The 26,233-nt window shown below is 40.8% G+C and overlaps 1 protein-coding gene across 2 annotated transcripts in view; it reads right to left on the bottom strand.

Moving 5' to 3' along the window:
* rnf17.S (ring finger protein 17 S homeolog) overlaps nucleotides 1-26,233 on the bottom strand; it is a 122,271-nt gene that overhangs the window by 47,696 nt on the left and 48,342 nt on the right. For both annotated transcript variants that reach the window (XM_041584571.1, XM_041584572.1), the window contains exons 18-25: nucleotides 25,997-26,135; nucleotides 22,888-23,041; nucleotides 22,033-22,148; nucleotides 16,348-16,468; nucleotides 16,135-16,243; nucleotides 12,257-12,451; nucleotides 9,659-9,809; nucleotides 1,446-1,564 (exon numbers count right to left, since the gene is read on the bottom strand). In XM_041584571.1, the coding sequence (XP_041440505.1) occupies nucleotides 1,446-1,564; nucleotides 9,659-9,809; nucleotides 12,257-12,451; nucleotides 16,135-16,243; nucleotides 16,348-16,468; nucleotides 22,033-22,148; nucleotides 22,888-23,041; nucleotides 25,997-26,135 (1,104 nt within the window). The remainder of the gene's footprint in view (nucleotides 1-1,445; nucleotides 1,565-9,658; nucleotides 9,810-12,256; nucleotides 12,452-16,134; nucleotides 16,244-16,347; nucleotides 16,469-22,032; nucleotides 22,149-22,887; nucleotides 23,042-25,996; nucleotides 26,136-26,233) is intronic.

Raw genomic sequence — 26,233 nt, 5'->3', positions numbered from 1 at the left:
AGACAGGTCATAACACATTCTTGTATCTTAAACATACATTCTCTGAAGAATTATTCATACAATAAATGTAGTAACTGAATATTTGCCCATTTCCTTTTGTCACTTGAGGGGCACAGGGAAATTGGATGGAAAAGGGCTTCCCATAAGGTGGCTGTGGTTCTGGGATGTTATAATTTTTATAACTTAATAAAAATTATAGAAAGATCACTTTGTAAGCGTTATAGGGAATGGGAACTTCAATTAAGTTATTGCTGATACTATATTATTAAAGTGGTTATGAAGAAAGGCTTCTTACTGATCTGTACAGACTGTATTTCATATTGTTTCCGATTACATAGACGGCCAAAAAGCTTTTCTAACCATAGATAGATAGATAGATGATAGATGATAGATTTATAGATAGATAGATGGACGATAGAGAGATGATTTTAGATAGACGATAGACAGATGATTGATAGACAATAGAGCGATAGATAATGATTGACAGACGATATATAGATAGACTATTGGATAGATAGATGATAGATAGACGATAGATAGATGATAAATAGATGATAGACGATTAGATAAATAGATAGATATAGACAAGCAGACAGACGTTAGGAGTTTCCCTAGGCAACTCCGATCGTGTTTTTGTTTTTTTATTAAATCAGAATTCAACAAAGAACAGCGTAGAGATCCCTAGTTAAGAAGTTTTTGGTTCAGGCCCCAATTTTCAATTCCTTGTGGCTGCAGATGCAGGTGTCTGTGTTACACCCTAAGGTACAATATTCAGGAAAGAAATTGAATCAAACAGCTCCAGGCAGTGTTTTTAAACTGCAATGTGTGTATTAGCAGTGTAGGCACACTACATTCAATTGCTTTCCTGATCACAGAGATCCCACCATAAAAGGTAAAAATAACTAGGGATGCACCGAATCCACTATTTCGGATTCAGCCGAACCCTTCGCAAAAGATCAGGCCAAATACTGAACCAAATCCAAATCTGCATATGCAAATTAGGGGTGGGAAGGGGAAAACTGTTTTTTACTTCCTTGTTTTGTGACAAAAAGTCATGGGATTTCCCTTCCCACCCCTAATTTGCACATGCATTTCAGATTCGGTTTGGACAGGCAGAAGGATTCGGCCGAATCAGAATCCTGCTGAAAAAGCCCAAATCCTGGCCAAATCCCAAACCGAATCCTGGTTTCAGTGCATCCCTAAATATAACTGTGCCGTTACTCCACCCCTAATCACTTATGTCATTAAACCACCCTATACTAAAAAAAAAAAAAAACATCACTTAAAAAACATCACTTAAAAAAAAAAAAGTTTCAAGGACATATACTATTCTTTGCCAGTTTCTTTTAGGAAAGCACACTCGCCTGTTGGTAAACAGCATGATTTATGTGCCATGGAAAAGAATACCAGCAAAAGCCCCAAAAGTAGAAAACAAAATAACTTACTTTATATCCATCAAAGAACATTCCAGACACATTTTATTCAGTTTTAACATACTGTCCTCAAGTGTTCTTATGTTGATTACATCTACCACAGCCTTCATTCCAAAATCAAAGTAAAATACCTAAAACAGAGAACGACATTAAATTGGAAGAAATAACATTAATACTTTCACAAATGCAGTTACGTCCGACCAACACAACCAAATTGTTTAATATCTAATACAATCTACATACATGTGAGAGAAACATATATTAGAAATGTGTGCACAATTATATAAGCAATAGTTTTACATTTCTTAGGGGATGAACTGACCCGGTTAGTCATTTATGAATTCATTTATACATTCTATAGCAGAACTGGGTATAATGGATATAAATGCAACAATAGTAAATCAGTTGCATAATAAATAAGAGTGCATTTAAAGCGCACTCACCACCATATTTTATCTCCTTCCCAGTATCTCTAGCGTGGGCACATGAGCACTAGAGTAGACTCACCAAAAAGACTATACTGCACAGGGCATACTTACTGTAGAAAATTCATGTTCAGCCAAATATTTCATGGGCCAGTTTGAGGAGGTTCCAACTAGTCAGTCAGTTCTAAATAATTGATGATTTGCTGTTTTTACGGTCAGTTACCAAGGCAGAGTTCACCACATTCATTTATTTAGAATTTAGCGCATACAGTGAAAACAGGATTTTTTGTTAATCACCGTTAAATCTGTTTCTCTGTAGTCGATAGGGGGACACAGGGACTCTAGGGGTTTAAGCTCCACCCTCCAGGAGGCAGGACACTTAGAATAAAAAAACTTAAGGGGCGTGCCAAGGAACAGGCTTAACCCCACACACTGTAAGCATACCTCAGTTGGTACCAAAGAGACTGCAGAAAAAAATCTAAAATAACTCAACTGGCAACAGGTATACCAAGGAAACTTTTCCATAAGACCAAACGGTCAACATTTCGCTAGGGTCGGGAAGCCCTGTGTCCCCCTATCGACTACAGAGAAACAGATTTAACGGTGAGTAACAAAAAATCCTGTTTTCTCTGTCGTCTCAGGGGGACACAGGGACTCTAGGGGACTTAACAAAGCAGCCCCAGAACAGCAGGGAGGGAGCGAAATCAGGAATAATAGCGGATAAAGACACGTTACTGCACCACAGAGTGCAGTATCTTACGGCCAAAGGCGGCTTCCGCAGAAGAAAACGTGTCAAGGCTATAGAATTTGGTGAATGTGTGAACCGAGGACCAAGTGGCTGCTCTGCAGATCTGGTCCAAAGAAGCCGAGTTACGCCAAGCCCAGGAAGCTCCCATGGATCTTGTGGAGTGAGCTCGAACTGATGTTGGCGGAGATCTTCCCTTGGCTAGATAAGCTTGACGGATGAGTTGCCGAAGCCATCTCGCAATCGTCGTCTTTGAAGCTGCCATGCCCCGACGGGGGCCGGATGGAAGCAAGAACAAGGCTTGAGAACGTCGAAAGGGCTTAGAGCGTTCAAGATACCAGCGAAGTGCTCTGACCACATCCAGACTGTGAAGACGCCGTTCTTTATCATTCTTTGGATCCGGACAGAAGGACGGGACGACAATCTCTTGGTTGATGTGGAACGAGGAGACGACTTTGGGTAGGAAGGAAGGCACTGTGCGTAGCTCTGCTTTGTCTTTGTGGAAGACTAGTAAGGAAGGATCACACGAAAGGGCACCGAGTTCGGAGACTCTTCTGGTAGAGGAAATGGCCACTAGGAACGCTACCTTCCAGGTAAGAATTGACTCTGGGATGACTGCTAAGGGCTCGAAAGGAGGATCGAGCAGAGCCTCCAACACCAGGTTGAGGTCCCATCCTGGAACTGGTGGACGGAATGGCGGAGCAATATGGGCCACTCCCTGCAGGAATGTGCGGACTGAGTCATCCATAGCAAGTCGAGTCTGGAGTAAAACCGAAAGAGCGGAGACTTGAACCTTCAGTGAGCTTAACTTGAGGCCTAGCTGGAGGCCCCTTTGCAGGAAGGAGAGAACTCTGGGAATGTCTAATTCAAGGAAAGGGTAGTGTGCCTCATTGCACCACGTCCAGTAATTGCGCCACACCCGATGATAAGCTTTGGAGGATGTGGCTTTGCGTGACTTCAGCATTGTGGCAATGACCTCCTCTGTTAGGCCTTTTCTTCTCCAAACGGTTGCCTCAACAGCCAGCCCGTCAAAGCGAACAGCCCTGGGTTGTGGTGGACAATGGGACCTTGTTGGAGGAGGTCCTCCCGGGCCGGAAGTCGAAGTGGCTGTGCTATGGACATTTCCTGAAGGTCCGAAAACCAAGTTCTCCTGGGCCAATATGGGGCTATCACGATTACAGTCGAGGGTGACTGTCGGATCTTCTTCAGTACCCGAGGGAGCATGGGAATTGGAGGGAAAACATAAGCCAGGTCAAACCGCCATTCTTGTGTCATGGCGTCCACTCCCATCGCCATCGGATCCCGAGAACGAGCGAAGAAGTTGGGAACTTTGCGATTGTTTCTGGATGCCATGAGGTCGATTTGGGGACGACCCCATAGTTTCGCGACGTCAGCAAAGACGTCGGGATTTAGTTCCTATTCTCCCGGATCCAGTTGGTTTCGACTGAGGTAATCCGCTTGAGTGTTGTCCACTCCTGGAATGTGTATGGCGGAAAGTCTGACGGAGCTGAGTTCCGCCCACGTCAGGATTAGTTCCACCTCCGCTAGACACGCTTTGCTTCGGGTTCCTCCTTGTCTGTTTATGTATGCGACTGTGGTGGAGTTGTCGCTTTGCACTCGGATCGATTTGTTCTGAAGTCGTGAGGACCAGTGACTGATGGCTAGTCTTACCGCCCGAAGTTCTAGGATGTTTATTGGAAGCTTGGCTTCGCTGGGAGCCCATAGACCTTGAACGGAGAGTTTGCACCACGTTGCTCCCCAGCCCAGAAGGCTTGCGTTCGTTGTTATGACGGTCCAATCTGGGACTGCCCAGGACTGACCCGTGGATAGATTGTGTTGGGTTAGCCACCAAAGGAGAGAGTCTCGTGTCTTTTGCTGTAGGTGAATTCTCTGGGTTAGAGGACCCCCCTTCCATCCCGATAGGATGTTGGCTTGTAGAGGCCGTAGGTGTAACTGAGCAAATGGTACAGCTTCGATGGACGAGACCATCAGTCCCAGTACCCGCATTGCCAGGTGGACTGTGGGTGGCTGACTGGAACGAAGAAGACTGATCCCTTATCTTCCTCTGCTTGTCTTGGGGTAGAGATACCCGCTGGGTTAGGGTGTTGAATTGAAGGCCCAGGAACATCATCTGGTGACTGGGTGTCAAACTGGATTTGTTCCAGTTGATGGTCCAGCCGAAGCTCTGGATCAGGGATATTGCCGTCTGAAGATGTGCTCTGCTTTGATCTGCCGTTCTGGCCTTCAGGAGCAAGTCGTCGAGGTATGGAGTCACCGAAACTCCCTGAAGTCGGAGGGTTGCTGCTGTCACCGCCATGAGTTTGGTGAAAACTCTGGGAGCAGAGGTCAATCCGAATGGAAGCGCCACAAACTGGTAGTGACGGTTCTTGAAGGCAAACCGGAGGAAGCGGTGGTGTGGAGGCCATATCGGTACGTGGAGATAGGCATCTTTTATGTCCAGGGACATCAACAGTTGACCTGGTTCCATACCTCTGATAACTGATCGTAGGGTCTCCATCTTGAACCGTACTGAACGTATGTGTTTGTTGAGAAATTTCAGGTCCAGCACTGGTCGAAATGATCCGTCTTTCTTGGGTACTAGGAACAGGTTGGAGTAAAAACCTGAGAATGTCTCTGACGGGGGAACAGGAATGATCACTCCATCCTGTTCCATGTTGGAAATGCAGTCCAGGAAGGCTTGAGCTTTGTCGGGCTTGGATGGAACTCTAGACATGAGGAATTTTCTGGGGGGGGGGGGAGAAGAAAAGTCCAGATGATAACCCTCGGTAACTATTTCGGTGACCCAGGCGTCTGACGAATAGTGGTTCCATACCTCCCGGAATCGAAGCAATCTGCCCCCTATTGATTGCCCCGTCAGCCGGAAGTGGACTTGTCGGCCGAAGGTTTGTTGTGGAACTTGTTAGTTTTCCATGGTGTACGGCCCTTGTCGCTGTGTTTGGAGCGAAACTGGGAACGTTGAGGGGGGCTGTTTCGTCTGGAGAATCTTCCACTGGGGCCACGAAAAAACTTTCCCCGTCTAGAAGATTTCTGTTTCTGTACTTGTTTTGGGGGAGGAAGGTGCTTTTCCCCCCTGTGGCCTGGGAGATTATCTTTTCAAGTTCTTCCCCAAAAAGTCTTTGGCCCTTGAAGGGGAGCGAGGTTAGGGATTTCTTGGAACTGATATCAGCTGTCCAATTCTTAAGCCAGAGCGTCCTGCGGGCAGCCACAGAAAGTGCTGAGGTGCGTGCAGTAATCTGAATTGTATCAAGAGTTGCATCACACAAGTATGCTGCTGCCTCCGCGATGGATTGTGCAGATGACATAAGGTCCGTTCTGGGGACACCCTCTTGAATGTCTGAAATTAGAGATTCGGACCAGGCTTGTATGGCTCGGGCTACCCAGGCGGACGCCAGAGCAGGGCGAAAGGTAGAACCTGCAGATGAGTACACTGCCCTCAGGAATCCCTCTAGCCGTTTGTCAGATGGGTCCTTGAAGGCTGCCGCGTCTGTAACGGGTAAGGCAGTGGACTGGCGGCATAGACCATTTTTCCACCGATTCTTTATTAAATGGATAGGACTTGGAAAATTTCCGAGTAGCTTGGAATTTGCGTTCAGGGGAATTCCATTCATCGTGGATAATGCTGGTAAGTTGTTCATGAGATGGGAAACAAGCTGAGGATTTATGTTTCCTCTTAAACAGATTTGCAGAAGAAGTGTGCTGTTCTGCGGACTGTGAAATTTTTAGTACTTCCATCACTCCCTTAATAATGTGATCCACATCGTGAGGAACCTCTCTGCCCTTGGTCTCCTCTTCATGCTCCCCCTCCTCGTCAGAGGAAATATCAGAAAGTGGAAGTTCGCCCTCTGAATGGGAGGCAGCTCCCCCAGATGACGAGCCCTCAGAAAATATATGGGAGTCGTCGTCCGCTTTGGGACTGGAAGGTCTTTTACGCTTCCCACTAGGCTTGTGGGCTAGTTTGGCTATGGCCCTGCCTAGATTATCAGCAATTGAAGGTAGACTCTGCAATGATGCTAGAGACTGCGAGAGCTGGATAGCCCATGAGGGGGCTGGGGGGTCAGATGATGTACCTGCGATCCCATCTTGTGCAGAATTATCTTGTGAAGATTCGCCACAGTGAGGAATCTCGGGTGTGGTAGGTTCCTGGGCAGGTGCAGAGCCCTGACCTTTGGAGCAAGATCTGCAGAGGGATTCAGCCTGACCCCCGGGTATTTTTGTGTGGCAATTTTTGCAGGCAAAATAGGTAACCTGTGCTGTTGGTGCTCTCCCCCCCGCCCTTGGGAAAAGTCCCCCTGACTTACCTTCTGCCATAATGCAGTGTCAATGGTACCTGCTGAGGAATGGCTGGAAGAGCGCAGGGTTAAGCTGCAGTGAAAAGTTAGATGACTGCTTCCTGAAAGGGAGAGCGTGCCCTAGGAGTAGTAGGCAGCACCTAGGAGTAGTAGGCAGCACCGTTTTGGAGCGCTGCTGTGAGTCCCTCTCCGTCCCCCTCTGGATAAGCTGAGAAGGCGCGCTGTGTAACCGCACGTTGCAGCTCCTCCTGTTCGCGCTAAAACAAAATGGCGCCTGGAACGCATAGACGCGATGCGTTCCAGGACTGAAGCGCAGGAAGGAGCTGCGCGCGAAAGCCGTCTCTGAGCGGTAGAGGGAGAACGGAAGCGCATTGGAGTGCCAAATCACGCTTAGGAAAAAAGGATAAGTGGGCCTACTCTCCCTGACTGAGGAAGGGGGGGGGGGTCCAGGAAGGATTGAATCTGATCCCCTTGGGGGGGGGAGAGCAACCTGGGGAGGAATACATGAACAGTGCCATGGTACTCACCCGGTGCTTCACCGTACAGTGCTGCTGTCCCTAGTGGGTGGCAGGTAGTGACTGTGTGGGTCGGATATAGTCTGGAATGGCTAGGGTAGAGACCCTAGAGACCCCGGTGAAGTATCCCGCGATGGGGGAATTCCCAGAGTAAACAGGCATTCCTGTACTTGGAGATACCCCACAATGATGAGTGCTGCTGAAGAGCATGCGAAGTCCATCCTCCTTGAAAGCAGGACACTTAAAAACTGAGGTATGCTTACAGTGTGCGGGGTTAAGCCTGTTCCTTGGCATGCCCCTTAAGTTTTTTTATTCTAAGTGTCCTGCCTCCTGGAGAGTGGAGCTTAAACCCTAGAGTCCCTGTGTCCCCCTGAGACAGAGAAACCTCAATTTTAAGTCCGCTGATTTTAAGTTTTCCCGCATTTTAAATTTTTTATTTGTGGTCCCACCAATTTATAGAGCATTTCAATGGGTGCATTTCCCTGATTTTAAGTAATGTTTTCCTGGATTTTACATCAAAATGTTGTCCTGATGTTACCAAAAACTGCTTTTTTTCCCCCCTCTATGAATGTGATTTGTGAAATAAAGAGGTATAAAATATTAACCAGATGTATATTTTGCCATGGTTCTGCCTGTAAATGGTCAATTGCAACTAGTCTGCACCTTATACAGTCCTGCACCAATTATTTGGATCGCTTTGTTTTTCCGAAGTTGCCTGAAATTGCCTTACGAGGAAACTTCGGGTGACCGATCCGAGTGCCATCACGCCGGCAGTTTACATTCTAGCTGGCGGGAAGTCATTTCAGGGATATTAGTCGCACGAAGAACAGGAGATTTGCTGATGGGCAACTAATCTCCCCGAGTAGCAACCTGTGCCACCGCCCTTACCCTTGTTATTAATTGAAGAAAAAGTTACTTTAAAAACATTTCCCTGATTTTACATTTTCCTGGATTTTACATAATTTTTTCCTGGTCTCCTGAAAAACATAAAATAGGGGTTCTACTGTATATAAAGAATAATATTCTTGGATTTAAGAACCACCGTTAATGACACCGCTATTAAGAGTACAACTTAAACAATGTGCTGACAATTCCTGTCGTCCTTGGTGGAAGCAAAGATCTTGCCTTAGTGGGAAGCAGGCCCAAAAATGCAGTGGGTAGTAACTCAATTGCTATTATGTGAGATACTGATCCCAGGTCAGATGAGGAATTCAAGCTACGGTTGCCACCTGTCCGGTTTTGACCCGGGCGGCCCGGTTTTTTGAAGGGCTGCACGGGTCAAAACTGCCTGCTAGGTTTTCCAAATTAAGAAAACTGGGCAGGATTTCCTATGATTGACGAGGCGATCAGCCAATCGTCATAGCCCTGCCCCTGACATCACGACCCCCTGCAGCCACAGATTCAACCAGATCAAAAGGTGGCAAATCCTAATTCAAGATGAAATCTGCAGCTCATTTTCCTTTATTTTACAAGCTCTGACTGTAAAGTTGTACCTGCTGCACTCCTTGATTGCACTCATTGATTTCAGTTGAAGCAGGAGACATTAAAGCAGGATATTGTAGTCTTAACAAGTCTGAGAAAAAAAGTTTGAATATAAAAGGAGGCGGAGCTTCACACTAGACCAAGAAGTCACTGAAATTAACTGCAGATTTCAGCTTGTGATCTACAATAGACATGTTATTCTGGGGCGGTTTAGAGATTTTAAAAGGCTTACTTATCCTTTAAGAAAATGTGCCCACTGGATTCCAGAATAACAAATACAAAAATGAAGGTACAGATATGGGATCAGTTATCCGGAAACCCATTATCCAGAAAGCTCTGAATTACAGAAAGGCCGTCTCCCACAGACTCTATTATAATCAAATTAGCCAAAAATTTTAAAACTGATTTCCTTTTTCTCTGTAATAATAAAACAGTAGCTTGTACTTGATCCCAACTAAGATATAATTAATCCTTATTGGAAGCAAAACCAGCCTATTGGGTTTATTTAATGTTTACAAGATTTTCTAGTACACAAGGTATGAAGATCCAATTTACAGAAAGATGCATTATCCAGAAAACCCCAGCATTCTGGATAACAATTTTAAAAACAGAAAACTACTTTTATAGGATCCCAATAAGGGATAAATGTATAAATGTGGTGTTTTTTTGCATACACTACATCAAAATATTTAGTTACCTACAAAGTACAACATAAAACATTTCACTACCAGAAAATAAATGTTATTACCTCTACTAGTCGATCAGACACAATATTTTGGATTAGTCCTCTCCGCCACTGCTTAACGACTGGAAGCTGAACAGCAACATACATTCCAGCCGTCCACTGGACAGTTTCAGGATTAGAGGTTTCGTATTTTTCAGACATTTTGGAATGCAATCTAAAATTTTCACGAAAAAAGGGAAATTCTTGAAGATAACATTAATTAACCCCTTGTTTATAGCTGGCCTGTGTTCAATGGATCAATACGGTTGTCAGGAAAGACACAAAAAAAAAAGAGAACAATACAGAAAAGCCATCTGTGATCATTGTCATGCTTTTCTTAGCCAACTGTAGTGATTCCCTAAAGGGGAAAACAAATTATGGGGTTGTTCCTCTTTTAAGTTAACTTCTAGTATGTTATAGCATGCCCTACTATTATCAATTTTAAAGGATAACTAAACCCTAAAAATGAATGTGGCTAGAAATGCCATGTTTTATGTACTGAACTTATTGCACCTACATTTATAGCAGCAATGATCAGCCTTATGACATTTCTATTCTATGTGTACTGTATATTGTGAGTGGGTCCCCAAGCTCAGTAAGTGACAGCAGCACAGAGCATGCGCAGAGGAATCAGCAGAAAAGAAGATGGGGAGCTACTGGGGCATCTTTGGAGACACAGATCTTTACTGCTAAAGGGCTGTGGTTGCTCAAAACAAAGTACAGCATGTCTAGCCTACTTCTTTATTTAAACTTTAGTTCTCCTTTAAACTTGTATTTTTTTTTTAATAGGGTTTCAATTATTTGCCTCCCTCTTCTGCCTTAATCCAACTTTCTAATGGGGGTCACTGACCCCGGCAGCCAAAACCCCACTGCTACGAGGCTAATTTTCTTCATTGTTACGTTTTATTACTTATCTTTCCATCAAGCTCCTCTCTTATTCATCTTCCAGTCACTCATTCAAACTACTAAGATAAATTGGACCCTAGCAACCAGATAGCTGTTGCAATTCCAAAAAATAAAAAAAATTAAGACCATTTACAAATAGTTTCAGAATATCGCGGTCTACACTATACTATAAAAGAAATCTAAAGGTGATCTACCCCTATAATGATGATCTAAGTATTTTTTATCTATTAATGCGGAGAAAAACCACACAGACAGAATGGCTTTTGTTGTTCCTATACATGTGTGCAAGCTAACTTTACTGCTTGATTGGATGGTCTGGATTTTATTATTAAAAGCAGTGATCATCATACGTATTCATGTAAAGTGGATAAAGGTAAACAAGGGTCTTCTCAAATTCATCACAAAGTTAATGGTGTGCAAAAAAGTTTTAGTATTTATTATGTGTATTATGATTTGTATTTTACTTATTACTAAATGTTACATTTACCTCCTAAGACCTGGTGTAACCCATGTAACCCATTAAAACCCCAAATTTTGGCTAATACCTTGTTTTTCATGGGAATTTCACACCCAAGGCATTGATTAAAACTACCAATACTTTTAAACTGTGTTGCACAGTGTAAAAGAGGTTGTTCACCTTCGAGTTAACTTTTATGATGTAGAGAGTTTTATTCTGAGACAATTTGCAATTGGTTTTCATTTTTTATTTAAGTTATTTTGGTTTTAATTTAGAAGTTCTCCAGTTTGCAGTGTCAACAATCTGGCTGCTAGGGTCCAAAATATCCTAGCAACCATGTATTGATTTGAATGAGAATATGGCATAATAACAGGGGAGGGTCAGAACAGAACGATGAGTCATAAAAAGTAACAATTACAATAAAATTGTAGCTTTACAGAGCATTTGTTTTTAGAAAGGGTCAGTGACCCCCTTTTGAAAGCTGAAAAGAGTCAGGAAAAGAAGGCAAATAATTCATAAACTATGACATAAATACGAGGACCAATTGAAAAGTTGGCTAGAATTAATATAAATTTTTTTTTTTAAAAAGTTATCCTAAAGGCGAACCACCCCTTTAAAAGGGATTTGTGATGTGTGTGGTATATTCTAAAATCAACATTTTACAAACACATTTATATATATATGTCAATAGTGTCATAGAAAATGTCTACACAAAACACTTGCTAGGAATTCTAAGAAAGCAAGCAAACTTAAATGTAGATATAACATATGCAGGTATTTTATTTCTTGTGGCACAAAACAGCCATTTATTTCTAATTTCAGAATAATCTTCCTTTAACCATGCCTCCCAACATTTTGAAAAAAGAAAGAGGGACAAAAATATTTGACCACTCCCATTTTGTGGCCACACCCTCTAATTACAATGTCCATTTTACATAATGTGGCAGGTTATGAACGTTTGAACACATTTCTGTGTTATTACAGTTTTGCTAATGAAGGTGAATTGCCCTTTAAACTGTGAGTCTGCCAAGATACCGCTTATCTTAGATTGTTACAAAAGTATCTATTCTGGGCTCTCTGCCAAAAGCCAATTAAGTTAGAAACTTTGTACTTTTTTCTGGCTGTTAAGTGCAGGAGGAGATCAAAGAGAAAGTTGGGACATTTCAGTAACAATCCGGGACTTGTGGGTTGAGTTGTCAAAATAGCTGTGAAAAACGGGACAGTTGGGAGGTATGCTTTAACAAGAGATAGAAAGTTACCCATTGATGTAGTTCTCTGTAGATAACCACTGTATACATATTCTGTCAGGAGATTCTACATGGCAGACACGCACATCCAGTGCTTTCCCCTGGAGCAATGGCTTTTCTTGACATTCCATATGATTTACAGATAAAATAGCTGGTGTGTCCCACACTTCTGTCTTTGTCGACCATTGATTGTTTAGGCCTGGGGAACTTTTTAAGACATAAATTCAATGTTAACTTAACCTATACAAAGCAATTTAAATTCTAATGAAACTAGTCATCATACTAAGTAGAATAATATAGCAGCTGGTCTATGCTGCAGGGAGACCAATATTGTACATATTGTAGCCTAATATTTCTATAAATATGAATAAATAAAATTCATTCTTCAATTACGAATATGATCTCCCATATCTATATTATCTCACGTGATTATTCGTTTCTTGGGGCTCTGCTGCTCTAACAACAGCTCTTAAATAAAGGGTAAGAAAATAAGATCTACTGCTCACATCCAAATAACTGCATATTGGTGCTAGGAGCTTGTGCTTTAAGGAAAACTACCCCCCCCCCCCAATAATAAAAACCCTACCCACTACCCTACATAGTCCCCCATCCCTGCTTTCCCCACATAGGCATTTAACCCTAAAAGTGCCCATAATTCATTACTCACATATAGGTGCAGAGTAAGCGAAGCAGAGCTAATGGGCTCCATCTTCTGGCTCTTCTGTATTCTTCGGGTACTTTTCCCTTCTGCAATTTCCGGCACTTTCAGGGGTAATCACCTATGCGGGGGGGGGGGACTATGTAGAGTAGTGGATAGGGGTTTTTATTATAGGGGGTTTAGTTCTCCTTTAACTTTTAGTTAGAAAATGCTTATGTTGGGGGCGTGTTCAAGATGGGGGGAGCAACTGTTGTGAGCTCTGTGCACCGCTCAGTTGGTGATACAAGTTCCCTCTGCACAGAAAATGGGCAAACACTGTAAAAGGCACGCTCCAATGCAGTGGCCCGCCTAGAGGAATTTGCCCACACGCAGCAAGGGCCTGATGAAGACCCTACAAACATCACCAGACCTCCTGCCTCCAAATCAGATCCCTCACCACCTGAACCGACTATGGGTGAGTTGCTAGGGGATATTATTGAGATCAGCAAAACTACCACCACATAGCTAGAGGAAACTGCTGCGGTCACGATCTCCAAAATATTAGGGATTAGGTATTGCATAATACTATTAGCTGCTTATCAACTACACCTAAGGCCTATCGTGCATGGAACAATTCTCCACAGTTTTTTCCCCCCCCAAGATAAACGCGGGAATGATTTTCTTTTCTCCATTGTCTGCTTGGGGGACACGGGGACAGTGGGGACGTTCCAAAGCTGTCCCAGAAACAAGTGCAGGAATTGAGGCCCAATGTGGAAAAAGCCACTGCCGATTGTAGGACCTTCCTGCCGAAGCGTGTCGCCTGCCGCAAAAGTATTAAAATAATAGAATTTGGCAAAGGAGTTGAAAGAAGTCCACGTAGCGGCCTTGCAGAGCTTGATTCCTATATGCCCAGGAGAGCATCCTCCTGGTAGAGTGGAAGTGGGAGTTTTGGAGGCCAGGAATGTAGATGGCTTGGTGGTTTTCTGCCCAGCACAAGATGAGGTTCACTTCCTTTAGGGCTCTTTGGCTTCTTGTGCCTCTTGGCGATTTATGTAAGCCACGGCTGTCGAATAGTCCGATTGGATCTTTATCGCCAAGTCTTTTTGCCAGGGTTTCATGCTCAGGCGGATCGCCCTGATCTCTAACAAGTTGGGAGATAACTTTCCTCCTGAGACCACTGACCTTGTGCCGTGCGTCCCTCCAGTACTGCTCCCCATTCAAAAAGACTTGCATCTGTTGTCATTAGGCGCCACTGGGGTTCACCCAGGTGTCTGCCCGGGAGATATTGGGAGTCTGCAGCCACCAGAGGAGGGAGTCTTGTGTCCTGCGCGAAAGACAAATCTTCTGCAGAAGGGATGTTCGTTTCCAAGATGCAAATATGTTACACTGGAGTTCCCTGAGGTGATATGCAACAAATGGAACTGCTTCTATTGTCGACACTATAACCCCCAGAACTTTCATACAGCTTTTGACTGAGTGGCTCGTCTTCTCCAATAGTGAACTCACTAGTGATTGTAGGTGCAGTACCTTCTCCTGGGGAAGGGATATCTGCTGGGTCAGTGTGTTGAACTGCATGCCGAGAAATATAATTGAGTGGCAGGAGATCAGTGAAGACATTTCTATGCGGATATGCCAACCGAGTTGTTGCAGCTTGACCATGGTAAAGCGGAGGGAATGTTGGGCTTCCGCCAGGGAAGGCGGCTTTATCAGCAGGTCGTTGAGAGGGTGTGATGGAGGTCCCCTCGCTTTGAATTACTGCTGTGCCCACTGCCATGATCTTCGTGAACACTTGCGGAGCCAAGTCAGACCGAACAGGAGGGCAGTGAATTGAAAATGCTGGTTTTGGATTGGAAAGCATAAGAATTTCAGATGGGGAGGGAAAATTGGCATGTGCAGGTATGCGTCCTTTATGTCGAGGGACACCAAGAACTGACCCGGGTCCATTGCTGTTATAACAGATCTGAGGGACTCCATTTTGAACCTTTGAGGACGGATGAACTTGTTGAGCCGTTTGAAATCCAGTACCGGGCGTGCTGTCCTTTTTAGGAACCACAAAAAGATTTGAACAGTAGCCCATGACAAATTCTCCGGCAGGAACTGGGGTGATCACCTCCATGTGCAAGAGGTTGGTAAATGACCTCTCTAAAGGCTTTTCACTTGGTTGTTCCTGAGGGAGCCTGGATGTAAAGAGTCAAGAGCATCGCGTCATGGCCTTGTGAACCCACAAATCTTGTGTGATTGTAAGCCAAATATCCACGAAGTGTCTCAATCTTCGTCCTAAAAGCGTGTGGTCTGACAGAGGGGATACCCGCCATGCCGTGGTCTGCTTGTCCGCTGGTCTAAAAGTCCCCTACGAAAGGAGAAACGGGCCTTAAAGGAAAACTATACCCCCCAAACAATGTAGGTCTCTATAAAAAGATATTGCATAAAACAGCTCATATGTAAAACCCTGCTTCATGTAAATAAACCATTTTCATAATAATATACTTTTCTAGTAGTATGTGCCATTGGGTAATCATAAATAGAAAATTGCCATTTTAAAAAATAAGGGCCGCCCCCTGGGCTCGTAGGATTCACTGCACTCACAAACAAACCAAACAAACCATACATGTTAGGTCACATGAGCCAATTAACAGACAGAGTTGTGTCTTTTGCTTCCACACTTCTTCCTGTTACAGTTAGAGTTGAAGTATTTCTGGTCAGGTGATCTCTGAGACAGCACACAGACCTTCACGAAATAGTGGCTCAAGGCAAGAGATGTAAAAGGGCAATATTTACTTAAATATATATTCCAGTTTGGTAAGATTCTTTAATATGCCACTTAATATGATATGAACTATCTGTTGCTTAAGTGTTCATTTTGGGGGTATAGTTTTCCTTTAAGCTGTGGGAGGAATGTACTCTTGCCCCCTGTAGCTTGACTGATGATCTTGTCAAGATCGGGCCAAAGAGGAGCTTTTTAGGTGGCAAATAGTCAAATTCCAATTGTTTCCAGGGTCTAGGTATGATAAATCTCAAATTCGAACTTGGATTATTTCCAATTCGAATTTGTGAGTTTTGACCAAAAATCCAACTCGAAAATTCAAATTCAAATTTCCAATTTGAACCTTAATAAATCTGCCCCCTAATGTTAGAAATGTAGCCTAACAGTAAGATTACAATTTAGTTTTTGACTTTTACTTTTGTATTTTCTTTACTTATGTTCCAATGAAGACAAAATCAGAAATGCTCATTAAAAATTCAAAACATTTACCCAGGCATTAAGGAAGCGTATTTTAATTCAATCATCTTTGTGTTGATGCTGATACTTTCCAAACCAGATTCAAACAATTCAACAGATAGCTTGTTATCCAGTAAAACACCTTTAACGGGGGAAAAAACAATGTGTTAAAATTATTTTAAAATGTATACTTTCACAGATTTAATACAAAATAATTAATTGGCGTGTTATTTTTAAGTGATTTACCTAAGGAATTGCAATTGAGAAATTTATGTTCAGCCACCTTTATAAAAAATCCACATGCTTCTGGACTCCACCGATGTGCATTATTACATGGCTCAATAAAAGCAAGTCTGCAGCATATAGCCTGTATTAGTAATAAAATAGAAAATGCATAGAGATACTGTAAATGCAAAGATTAAAAGTTTCATGAAAGGCATCTTTAAAAAATATAATATTTTAGGAGCTAATATGAATGAAGATACAACACATTGGTAGATTGAATTAAAATAAATCATAAGCAATTTGCTTGAGTGCTCATCCTTCATACAACCCAGCCATTTGTGGGATTTTACACCTACAACTTCTCCTATTTGTAGACATCCCTGTTAAAATAATATTATACTATAATTTCATATAATACACATATAATTCATATAATACATAATTTAAAAAAAAAAACTAGTAAAAATATAAAAATTAAAAAGAAAACGTAAAGTAATTGAATTCATGCTTCCCATTATGTTACAACTAAATATACTAGAGCAGTCGTTTAAATAAACAAAAAACTACATTTTAAAAATACATGTGAATTCTGAAGTAATGAGGTCCCTGTAATAAGTTTGCAGATCTGATCAGGTGCAGCAGTCTAAAAATATCGAAATAAGTGATTCGAAATCTTGGAAATTTTTCAGAAAGCTACCAATGAAGTGATCTGGTTTGAACAATCTTTATATTCCAATATTTACATTTTAGTGAATATAAACAGGTTCCATACAGTATGATCCATCATAAAATAGTTTCTGGTGGTACAACACAGCATCTATCTCAGAACAATTGCACCAAAGTTTAACTCAGTTTAATGCATTAGCCTGCAAACAAGTCACTGCCATTCGATTACAATTTACTCATGAATGTTTATTAATAACAAAACAAATTTTAACCAATTAACTGGCAGACAAAACCTGAGTTCTTGCATTCAATACGTCTCATATTACATGGTAGGGTGTTTGTGGGTTAAATGCTTAAAAGTGGGCAGTTTATACCAAATCTGTATTCAATCCAGGGGGTCCAAACCAGGAGGTATTTTTGATGGGAGTCAAATAAAATACTGGGCATCTTCTTCTGAACCATAATCCAGTCAATTTTATCTTTGATAGCATCTATGGGAATTTGTTTTGTTTTCCAAGCTTTTGCAATAGTTTGTTTGGCTGCTGTCATTATTAAAAGACATAATTGAAATTGATTTGATGTTAGTACGTCTGTTTGTTTTACATAAAAGGGCAGTAATGGGATGCTTTGGAATTGAAATATTAAGGGGCCGATTCACTAACTTCGAGTGAAGGATTCGAAGTAAAAAAACATTGAATTTCGAAGTGTTTTTTGGGCTACTTCGACCATCGAATGGGCTACTACGACCTTCGACTACGACTTCGAATCGAACTATTTGAACTAAAAATCGTTCGACCATTCGATAGTCGAAGTACTGTCTCTTTAAGAAAAAACTTCGACCCCCTAGTTTGCCATCTAAAAGCTACCGAACTCAATGTTAGCCTATGGGGAAGGTCCCCATAGGCTTTCCTAAGTTTTTTTGATCGAAGGATATTCCTTCGATCGTTGGATTAAAATCCTTCGAACCGTTCGATTCGAAGGATTTTATCGTTCGATCGAAGGAATAATCGTTCGATCGTTCGATCGCACTATTTGCGCTAAAATCCTTCGACTTCGATATTCGGAGTCTAAATTCCCAGTTTAAATTCCCAGTCGAATATCGAGGGTTAATTAACCCTCGATATTCGACCCTTTGTGAATCGGCCCCCAAATATTGAAAATATCACGTTATATATTCTGATCCAGAATCTTTGGGATATTGGGCATTGCCACCATACATGATACATAGTTCCTTTGTGATTTCATCCACTGAAACATCTGTTGTCGACTGGGGGTATAAATTGTGCTATTCAAGCTGGAACTAGATACCATTTAAGTAAAACCTTATAATTTGTTTCTAGTAGTGAGAAGTTCCTGGAGGATCTCCTTACGTTAATTCCCAATCATCTAAACTCATTTGACAGCCCATCTCATTTTTGAGTATATAAGATTTATTGAGTATCCTTTTAGTTATAGAAATTATTATAAAGAGTTGATATCCCCTTTTGTGCTTTGGGAGCCTTGCAAGACCAATGCTCGAAAAAAGTCTGGAAACTATTTACTGCACCAGAAGAGTTCCATAGGGATTGAACATAATGCAACCTAAAGTGTTCATTCTGAGGAACATCATATTTCTCAATGAGTACCTGAGAAGTATAGGGGCCTGATATAGAGAATAACTGCCCTATTAATAAAATATTCTGCTCTTGCCACCAAAGGGTTTATATTGGAGGCCCGGCAAAAACAGTAGGTTGCCTAGTAATGGGGCTGCTGGTGATGTTAATTGAAATCGGTTGCTTACACCTTTCCAAATTTTCAATGTATGCTGCAAGCATAAACTCCCTATCTTTGGTTTAGTTTTAGCAGGAGACTAGATTAAAGCTGAGGGGGAGTATGGTAAAGAAAAAAGTGCTTCCAGTTGGACCCAATGAGGACTGTTTGAACAATCTTTATTTCATATATTATTTCCTTGATAAAGGGATTGCCATGACTTTTTATGGTGCAGTTTTTAATGTTAAATTATACTGTGTAAACTGCAAATATTTAATTGCACCATTTCAAATATTATTGGTGTGTAGTCAGCCATCTCAGGTCATTGTGCCTGAACCCGTGCTTTCAGAAGGAGCCAATGCTGCACAATACAAGTGTTTTCAGCAATTGTTTATCCTACTCAACTGGAAGAGTTGTGGCTGGACTTTGGTGTTTTACTTTTAAGTTCCATTGTCATATCTAACACTAGGTGAGGATTGGAAGCATTTTTAGCACTGCAGGTGTAAGGGAGTTGTTATCATGTTTAACCAGCAAAAACTTTTAAAGTTGAATATAAAGAAAATGTGTTTGCTCTTTTAAAAATTGGATTTCAATGCAGTATTCTGATGGAGGAGCTTTATTAATGGATGTATATTTGTAATAGTCATGTTTTCCTGTGACAGAACCCCTTAAAGGACCCCTACCCACTGAATCACTTTTTCTAGTGGCTTATGGTTTCTTAGGGGCCGATTCATCAAGAGTCGAATATCGAGGGTTAATTAACCCTCGATATTCGACTAGGAACTAAAATCCTTCGACTTTGAATATCGAAATCGAAGGATTTAGCGCAAATGCTGCGATCGTACGATCAAAGGATTATTCCTTCGATCGAACGATTAAATCTTTCGAATCGAACGTTTCGAAGGATTTAAATCCAACGATCGAAGGAATATCCTTCGATCAAAAAAACTTAGGCAAGCCTATGGGGACCTTCCCCATAGGCTAACATTGACTTCGGTAGCTTTTATCTGCCGAAGTAGGGGGTCGAAGTTTTTTTTAAAGAGACAGTACTTCGACTATCGAATGGTCGAATAGTCGAACGATTTTTACTTCGAATCCTTTGATTCGTAGTCGTAGGTCGAAGTAGCCCATTCGATGGTCGAAGTAGCCCAAAAAATGCTTCGAAATTCAAAGTTTTTTTACTTCGAATCCTTCACTTGAATTTAGTGAATCGGCCCCTTAGTCTCATTTTAAGTGGCCATCAGACTGTTCACTGGAACACTGGTAGGTTGAATTGCTTGCCATTGGGTTTTGCTATAATTCTTTGTTAACTTGGAGAGAAAAAAAATTGTAATCTTTAGTGCAGCAAAACAAAGCAAAAACAGCCAAGAGTTGAAGATTCATATCAATAATTTTAACTGCAGAGAGAAGAACTGTTTATCCAAATTATAATATTATTAGTGATGCACCAAATCCACTTGATTCCCCCCGATTCATTCGAGAAAGATTCGGCCGAATAACGAACGAACGGGTGGGAAGGGGAAAACATTATTTACTTCCTTGTTTTGTGACAAAAAGTCACACAATTTCCCCTCCCCACCCCTAATTTGCATATGCAAATACGGATTTGGTTTGTCCGGGCAGAAGGATTCGGCCGAATCTGAATCCTGCTGAAAAAGGCCGAATCCCGAACTGAATCCTGTATTAGGTGCATCCCTAAATATTATTCAGTATGTCATCTCTTCTCCCAGAATTCAGCAGGACACTTCTTCGCCCAGAAACAGTCAGACTGTATACAGCTGCACTTAAATAAGGACCTTCCCCATAGGCTAACATTGACTTCGGTAGCTTTTATCTGCCGAAGTAGGGGGTCGAAGTTTTTTTTAAAGAGACAGTACTTCGACTATCGAATGGTCGAATAGTCGAACGATTTTTACTTCGAATCCTTTGATTCGTAGTCGTAGGTCGAAGTAGCCCATTCGATGGTCGAAGTAGCCCAAAAAATGCTTCGAAATTCAAAGTTTTTTTACTTCGAATCCTTCACTTGAATTTAGTGAATCGGCCCCTTAGTCTCATTTTAAGTGGCCATCAGACTGTTCACTGGAACACTGGTAGGTTGAATTGCTTGCCATTGGGTTTTGCTATAATTCTGTTAGCTGCAGGGGAATAAAAACTTAAACTTTTTTGTATTTCTCAGAAAATGCCCATAACAAGTGTCAAACCATATCCAAGGTTCTAGGCCATGCATCTCAGGCAAGTATCTTTTTAAAACCCCCAAAGATGGTCATCTATAGGGGCTAAAGTGATTGCATTTCAATCAAGTTATAATTATATACAATTATATTTTCCTGCTGTTAAATTGGTGGCCAAACTTTACTTGTTTAAAAATTCCCATCAACAAAATCTGGTGCAACACTCCTTAAAGGAACAGTTCAGTGTAGAAATAAAAACTGGGTAAATAGATAGGCTGTGTAAAATAAAAAATGTTTAGTTAGGCAAAAATGTAATGTATAAAGGCTGGAGTAAATGGATGTGTAACATAATACACTGTTTTTCAGCGACTCAGTGAGTTAGTCAGCGACTTTAAGGGGGGCCACATGGGACATAACTGTTCAGTGAGTTTGCAATTAACATGCAGCTGAGATTCAAAGGCAAATAGTTATGAACCATGTGGCCCCCTCTCAAGTCACTAATTGGTTACTGCCGTGTAATCAATAAGTAGAAACCAAGAGAGCTGCACAGCAGGAAGTAGTGTTCTGGCTATTATGTTAGACATCCAGTCACTCCAGCCTTTATACATTACATTTTTGGCTAACTAAAGGTGGCCACAGACACACAGATCTGATCGTACGAATCGAGGATTCGTACGATTTTCGCATCGTGTCTGGCGGAGATCGGTCATTTGGTCGATCGGTCAGGTTTGATTTTGACCTGACCGATCCCGCCGGAGCTCATGGCACATCGTAATCTGATCGTTCGGCCATACGGCCGAACAATCAGATTACCCCCGATATAGCCATATAGCCTGTTAATGGCATATCGGGGATACGGCCGAACAATCAGATTACCCCCGATATAGCCATGCCTGTTAATGGCATATCGGGGAAAGATCCGCTCGTTTGGCAACATCGCCAAACGAGCGGATCTTTGCATCTATGGCCACCTTAACTTTTTTAGAAACATTTTTTATTTTTCACAGCCTATTTACCCAGTTTTTATTTTTATACTAAACCATTCCTTTAAGCATAACATATTTTGAATACTGCTATGGGAATACATTACCCTAAATTATTTTAAAAAATATATAATTACCTTACATGGCATGTCTAAGAATTCATCTTTCAGGTCTCTTAATGTGTTCACATGAACTGTGTCAGTATTGCCAAAGTCTACATATTTTATTATAACTTCTTCTTGACCTGAAAAACCTTAATCAAAACAAAAGAAACACAATCTTCTGTTCAGTGAATCAATCATCTCGTGAATATTGTAGAAGGTTATTAAAAATTTGTTAACTTGGAGAGAAAAAAAATTGTAATCTTTAGTGCAGCAAAACAAAGCAAAAACAGCCAAGAGTTGAAGATTCATATCAATAATTTTAACTGCAGAGAGAAGAACTGTTTATCCAAATTATAATATTATTAGTGATGCACCAAATCCACTTGATTCCCCCCGATTCATTCGAGAAAGATTCGGCCGAATAACGAACGAACGGGTGGGAAGGGGAAAACATTATTTACTTCCTTGTTTTGTGACAAAAAGTCACACAATTTCCCCTCCCCACCCCTAATTTGCATATGCAAATACGGATTTGGTTTGTCCGGGCAGAAGGATTCGGCCGAATCTGAATCCTGCTGAAAAAGGCCGAATCCCGAACTGAATCCTGTATTAGGTGCATCCCTAAATATTATTCAGTATGTCATCTCTTCTCCCAGAATTCAGCAGGACACTTCTTCGCCCAGAAACAGTCAGACTGTATACAGCTGCACTTAAATAAGGGATTATATACGTTTACAACTCAGTAACACGATTGTGGTGGACTGCAGTAAGTAACCTGAAACCATGACTTTATTAATAGCTAGTATCCTGGGCTAAACATAAAAATTGTACTTTCAATAATTTCGCTGAGGAAAATATGAAACTAATCTTTGAATTATATACTCTTACCAACAACTAGAGCTCTGTACCAACTACCATCTGTGTACTTCTTCATGCAGACTTGCCCAAAAACTGGTCGTTTGATTTTTAGATCATCCGATTCTTCAGAGTTATAAATGGTTTGTATTTTTCTCGAGAATGGTATATACTCTGCGTTGTCCACCTGAAACGCCAAAAGAAAAAAAGCATTACTTATTCTTTCCTTTCATAGAGGGAAACAAACAGTGTGCCATAGTAAAAAAAAAACAAAGTAATCTTTTTCTTAATATTTTGAAAAATCATCCAGAAGAAGAAAGAAGAGCAAAGAACAAGCCTCAGATAAAAGTAAGGACTCGTAAAGAACAAACTACATCACACAGATTCAAGAAACAACACGGATTGGTATCCCTGTGTGTCTATGTAGATATATTAAATCCTTGTTTAACCCAAACTATAGGTGGAGGTCTGAGCGAGTCAGATGAAAAAGTATTAATATAGTTTGAGAGAGAAAGAAAGAAACCCCACCAAATAGAAGTTTCTATACCTATACCAAGTCAAATTGAACCACAAATTGCAAAATCAGGCTGATTAATGATAATAATAATTCATTAATAAAAGTGCTGGTTATTAAGTTAAGTAAAGTGCTGGTGCAAATAAATAAGTGAAATTAATCAGTACCAAAAGCTGATAACAAAATTAATTATTTCTGAAACCAATGGGTGTATTACCCCACCAAAAGATTCCAGTAGTACCCCTTAATGAATAAATTCATTAATTAATTTGTATAGAATGTGATTAAACCAGATAAGTATAATAAATTAGTATTGCAATAAGTTACAACAATAAAGTGCGGTGCAATAAATAGGTTAAAAAATGAGACTTGGTAATTAATTAGAGGTTAAAAAGGAGTTGGTAAAAGGATGGCCAAAATTCAAAATGGGTTAAAAGGTTATTCGGTCATGTTCCAAGATTAGAGTTGTGAGAAATTGGAAAATATAGTAGGTGGAGTTGTCCCAAAAACTAACTACCTATTTTGTTTCTAGAGCCTGGGACACCACAAAGTCAAGGCAGGACAGGGTAACCGGAGCTGTGGCCTTGTAATTTAAATTGCCCTAACAATTAAAAGAGGCTAAATAGCCCTAAAAAACCACAAACTCACGGCCCCTTAGAATGGAAGGAAGATAGAAGAGGTGGTATAGTAAAGTATTTAGACCAAAATTCCTGCCCCCATAAAGATATCCAGTATATTCCCCTAATGGAATTGTTGTTCAGAATCAATTTCGTTAGAATAAGGAGATCAATTTTCAAAAGAACGCCGACGCGCGTTTCGCTTAGAAGCTTTGTCGCCTCTAAGCGAAACGCGCGTCGGCGTTCTTTTGAAAATTGATCTCCTTATTCTAACGAAATTGATTCTGAACAACAATTCCATTAGGGGAATATACTGGATATCTTTATGGGGGCAGGAATTTTGGTCTAAATACTTTACTATACCACCTCTTCTATCTTCCTTCCATTCTAAGGGGCCGTGAGTTTGTGGTTTTTTAGGGCTATTTAGCCTCTTTTAATTGTTAGGGCAATTTAAATTACAAGGCCACAGCTCCGGTTACCCTGTCCTGCCTTGACTTTGTGGTGTCCCAGGCTCTAGAAACAAAATAGGTAGTTAGTTTTTGGGACAACTCCACCTGCTATATTTTCCAATTTCTCACAACTCTAATCTTGGAACATGACCGAATAACCTTTTAACCCATTTTGAATTTTGGCCATCCTTTTACCAACTCCTTTTTAACCTCTAATTAATTACCAAGTCTCATTTTTTAACCTATTTATTGCACCGCACTTTATTGTTGTAACTTATTGCAATACTAATTTATTATACTTATCTGGTTTAATCACATTCTATACGAATTAATTAATGAATTTATTCATTAAGGGGTACTACTGGAATCTATTGGTGGGGTAATACACCCATTGGTTTCAGAAATAATTAATTTTGTTATCAGCTTTTGGTACTGATTAATTTCACTTATTTATTTGCACCAGCACTTTACTTAACTTAATAACCAGCACTTTTATTAATGAATTATTATTATCATTAATCAGCCTGATTTTGCAATTTGTGGTTCAATTTGACTTGGTATAGGTATAGAAACTTCTATTTGGTGGGGTTTCTTTCTTTCTCTCTCAAACTATATTAATACATCACACAGATACAAGGTAGAAATGCTGTGTACTTAATGGTCACGGTATCAATTTGTGGCAAGTCAATATTGTTTGGTTTCCCTATTAAAATTGCTTTATAGCAACCTTAAAGTGGACCTGTCACCCAGAAATAAAAAGCTGTATAATAAAAGTCCTTTTCAAATTAAACATAAAATCCAAATTCTTTTTTTATTTAAGCATTCATAGCTGTTGTAAGCTCATTTAAAAATCTCAGCTGTCACTCAAATATTGTCTGCCCCTCCTCTATGCCTTAGGCAGACAATTACATTCACTTTCCATTCAGCACTTCCTAGATGTCACTGCTCTCCCCACATTCCCCCTCTCACTTCACCGTTTAATTGTATAGCCAGGGCATGGGGATGGACATCAGGTCCCTCATTCTGGTGCACAAACAAGATTCTGAGATGATACAAGGCTTGTCTTAATAACAGTGTCCACAATATGGCGTCTGCCTGTTTGCTATAATTATGAGTTCCCAGAGTGAAGGAAACAAGATTCAAATAATTTATATAGTGTACGTAATTAAAGTTTATTTTGCTTGACTAACGTGATAAAATAAGATTTGTAATAATTGTTTCGGATGACAGGTCCCCTTTAAAAGGAACAGGTCAGTGGTTTCCTCAATAGAGAGATGAAAAGGAGGAGTTTAATTTTTACACAGAGCTGTTCCTTTAAAGCACTTTCTCCAAATTACAGAAAGATCCCTTATGTGGAAAACCCCAGAAAGCATTCTATAGACGACATCTCGTACCAGTACATTAAGTGGGTATGTTCTTGCTCTTACTCAGCAGCACCATTTATTTAAAATAAACTAACTTTTTGTTATACCCAACCTCTACATATCTGCTGTACATGATTCGAAGCACAATATATATATCAATAACAATTACTCTGTACGATAAGTACAATGCAAACATACCACTTGGATGTAGAAGTCAGACGGGTCGTTTATATGAGAAACGGCAACTGTAAAGTTGGTCCTGTGCTCAAGCACTACTGGTGGGATAAAGCTCCTTGGTAAAATACTCTTCTCTGGAGCAGCCCCTGAAAGGCGAAACCTAGGGCAACAGATCACTTAACTGATAAATGCTTACAAAAACTTATTAAAGCACAGAGTTGCACCAGTGTTAGTGAAAAAGAAAAAGTCAAAATCACT

Source organism: Xenopus laevis, chromosome 2S (genome assembly GCF_017654675.1).
Source record: "Xenopus laevis strain J_2021 chromosome 2S, Xenopus_laevis_v10.1, whole genome shotgun sequence".
NCBI lineage: Eukaryota > Metazoa > Chordata > Amphibia > Anura > Pipidae > Xenopus > Xenopus laevis.
The sequence above is the reverse complement of the archived record's forward strand: the minus strand, read 5'-3'. Positions and strand labels throughout refer to the sequence as shown.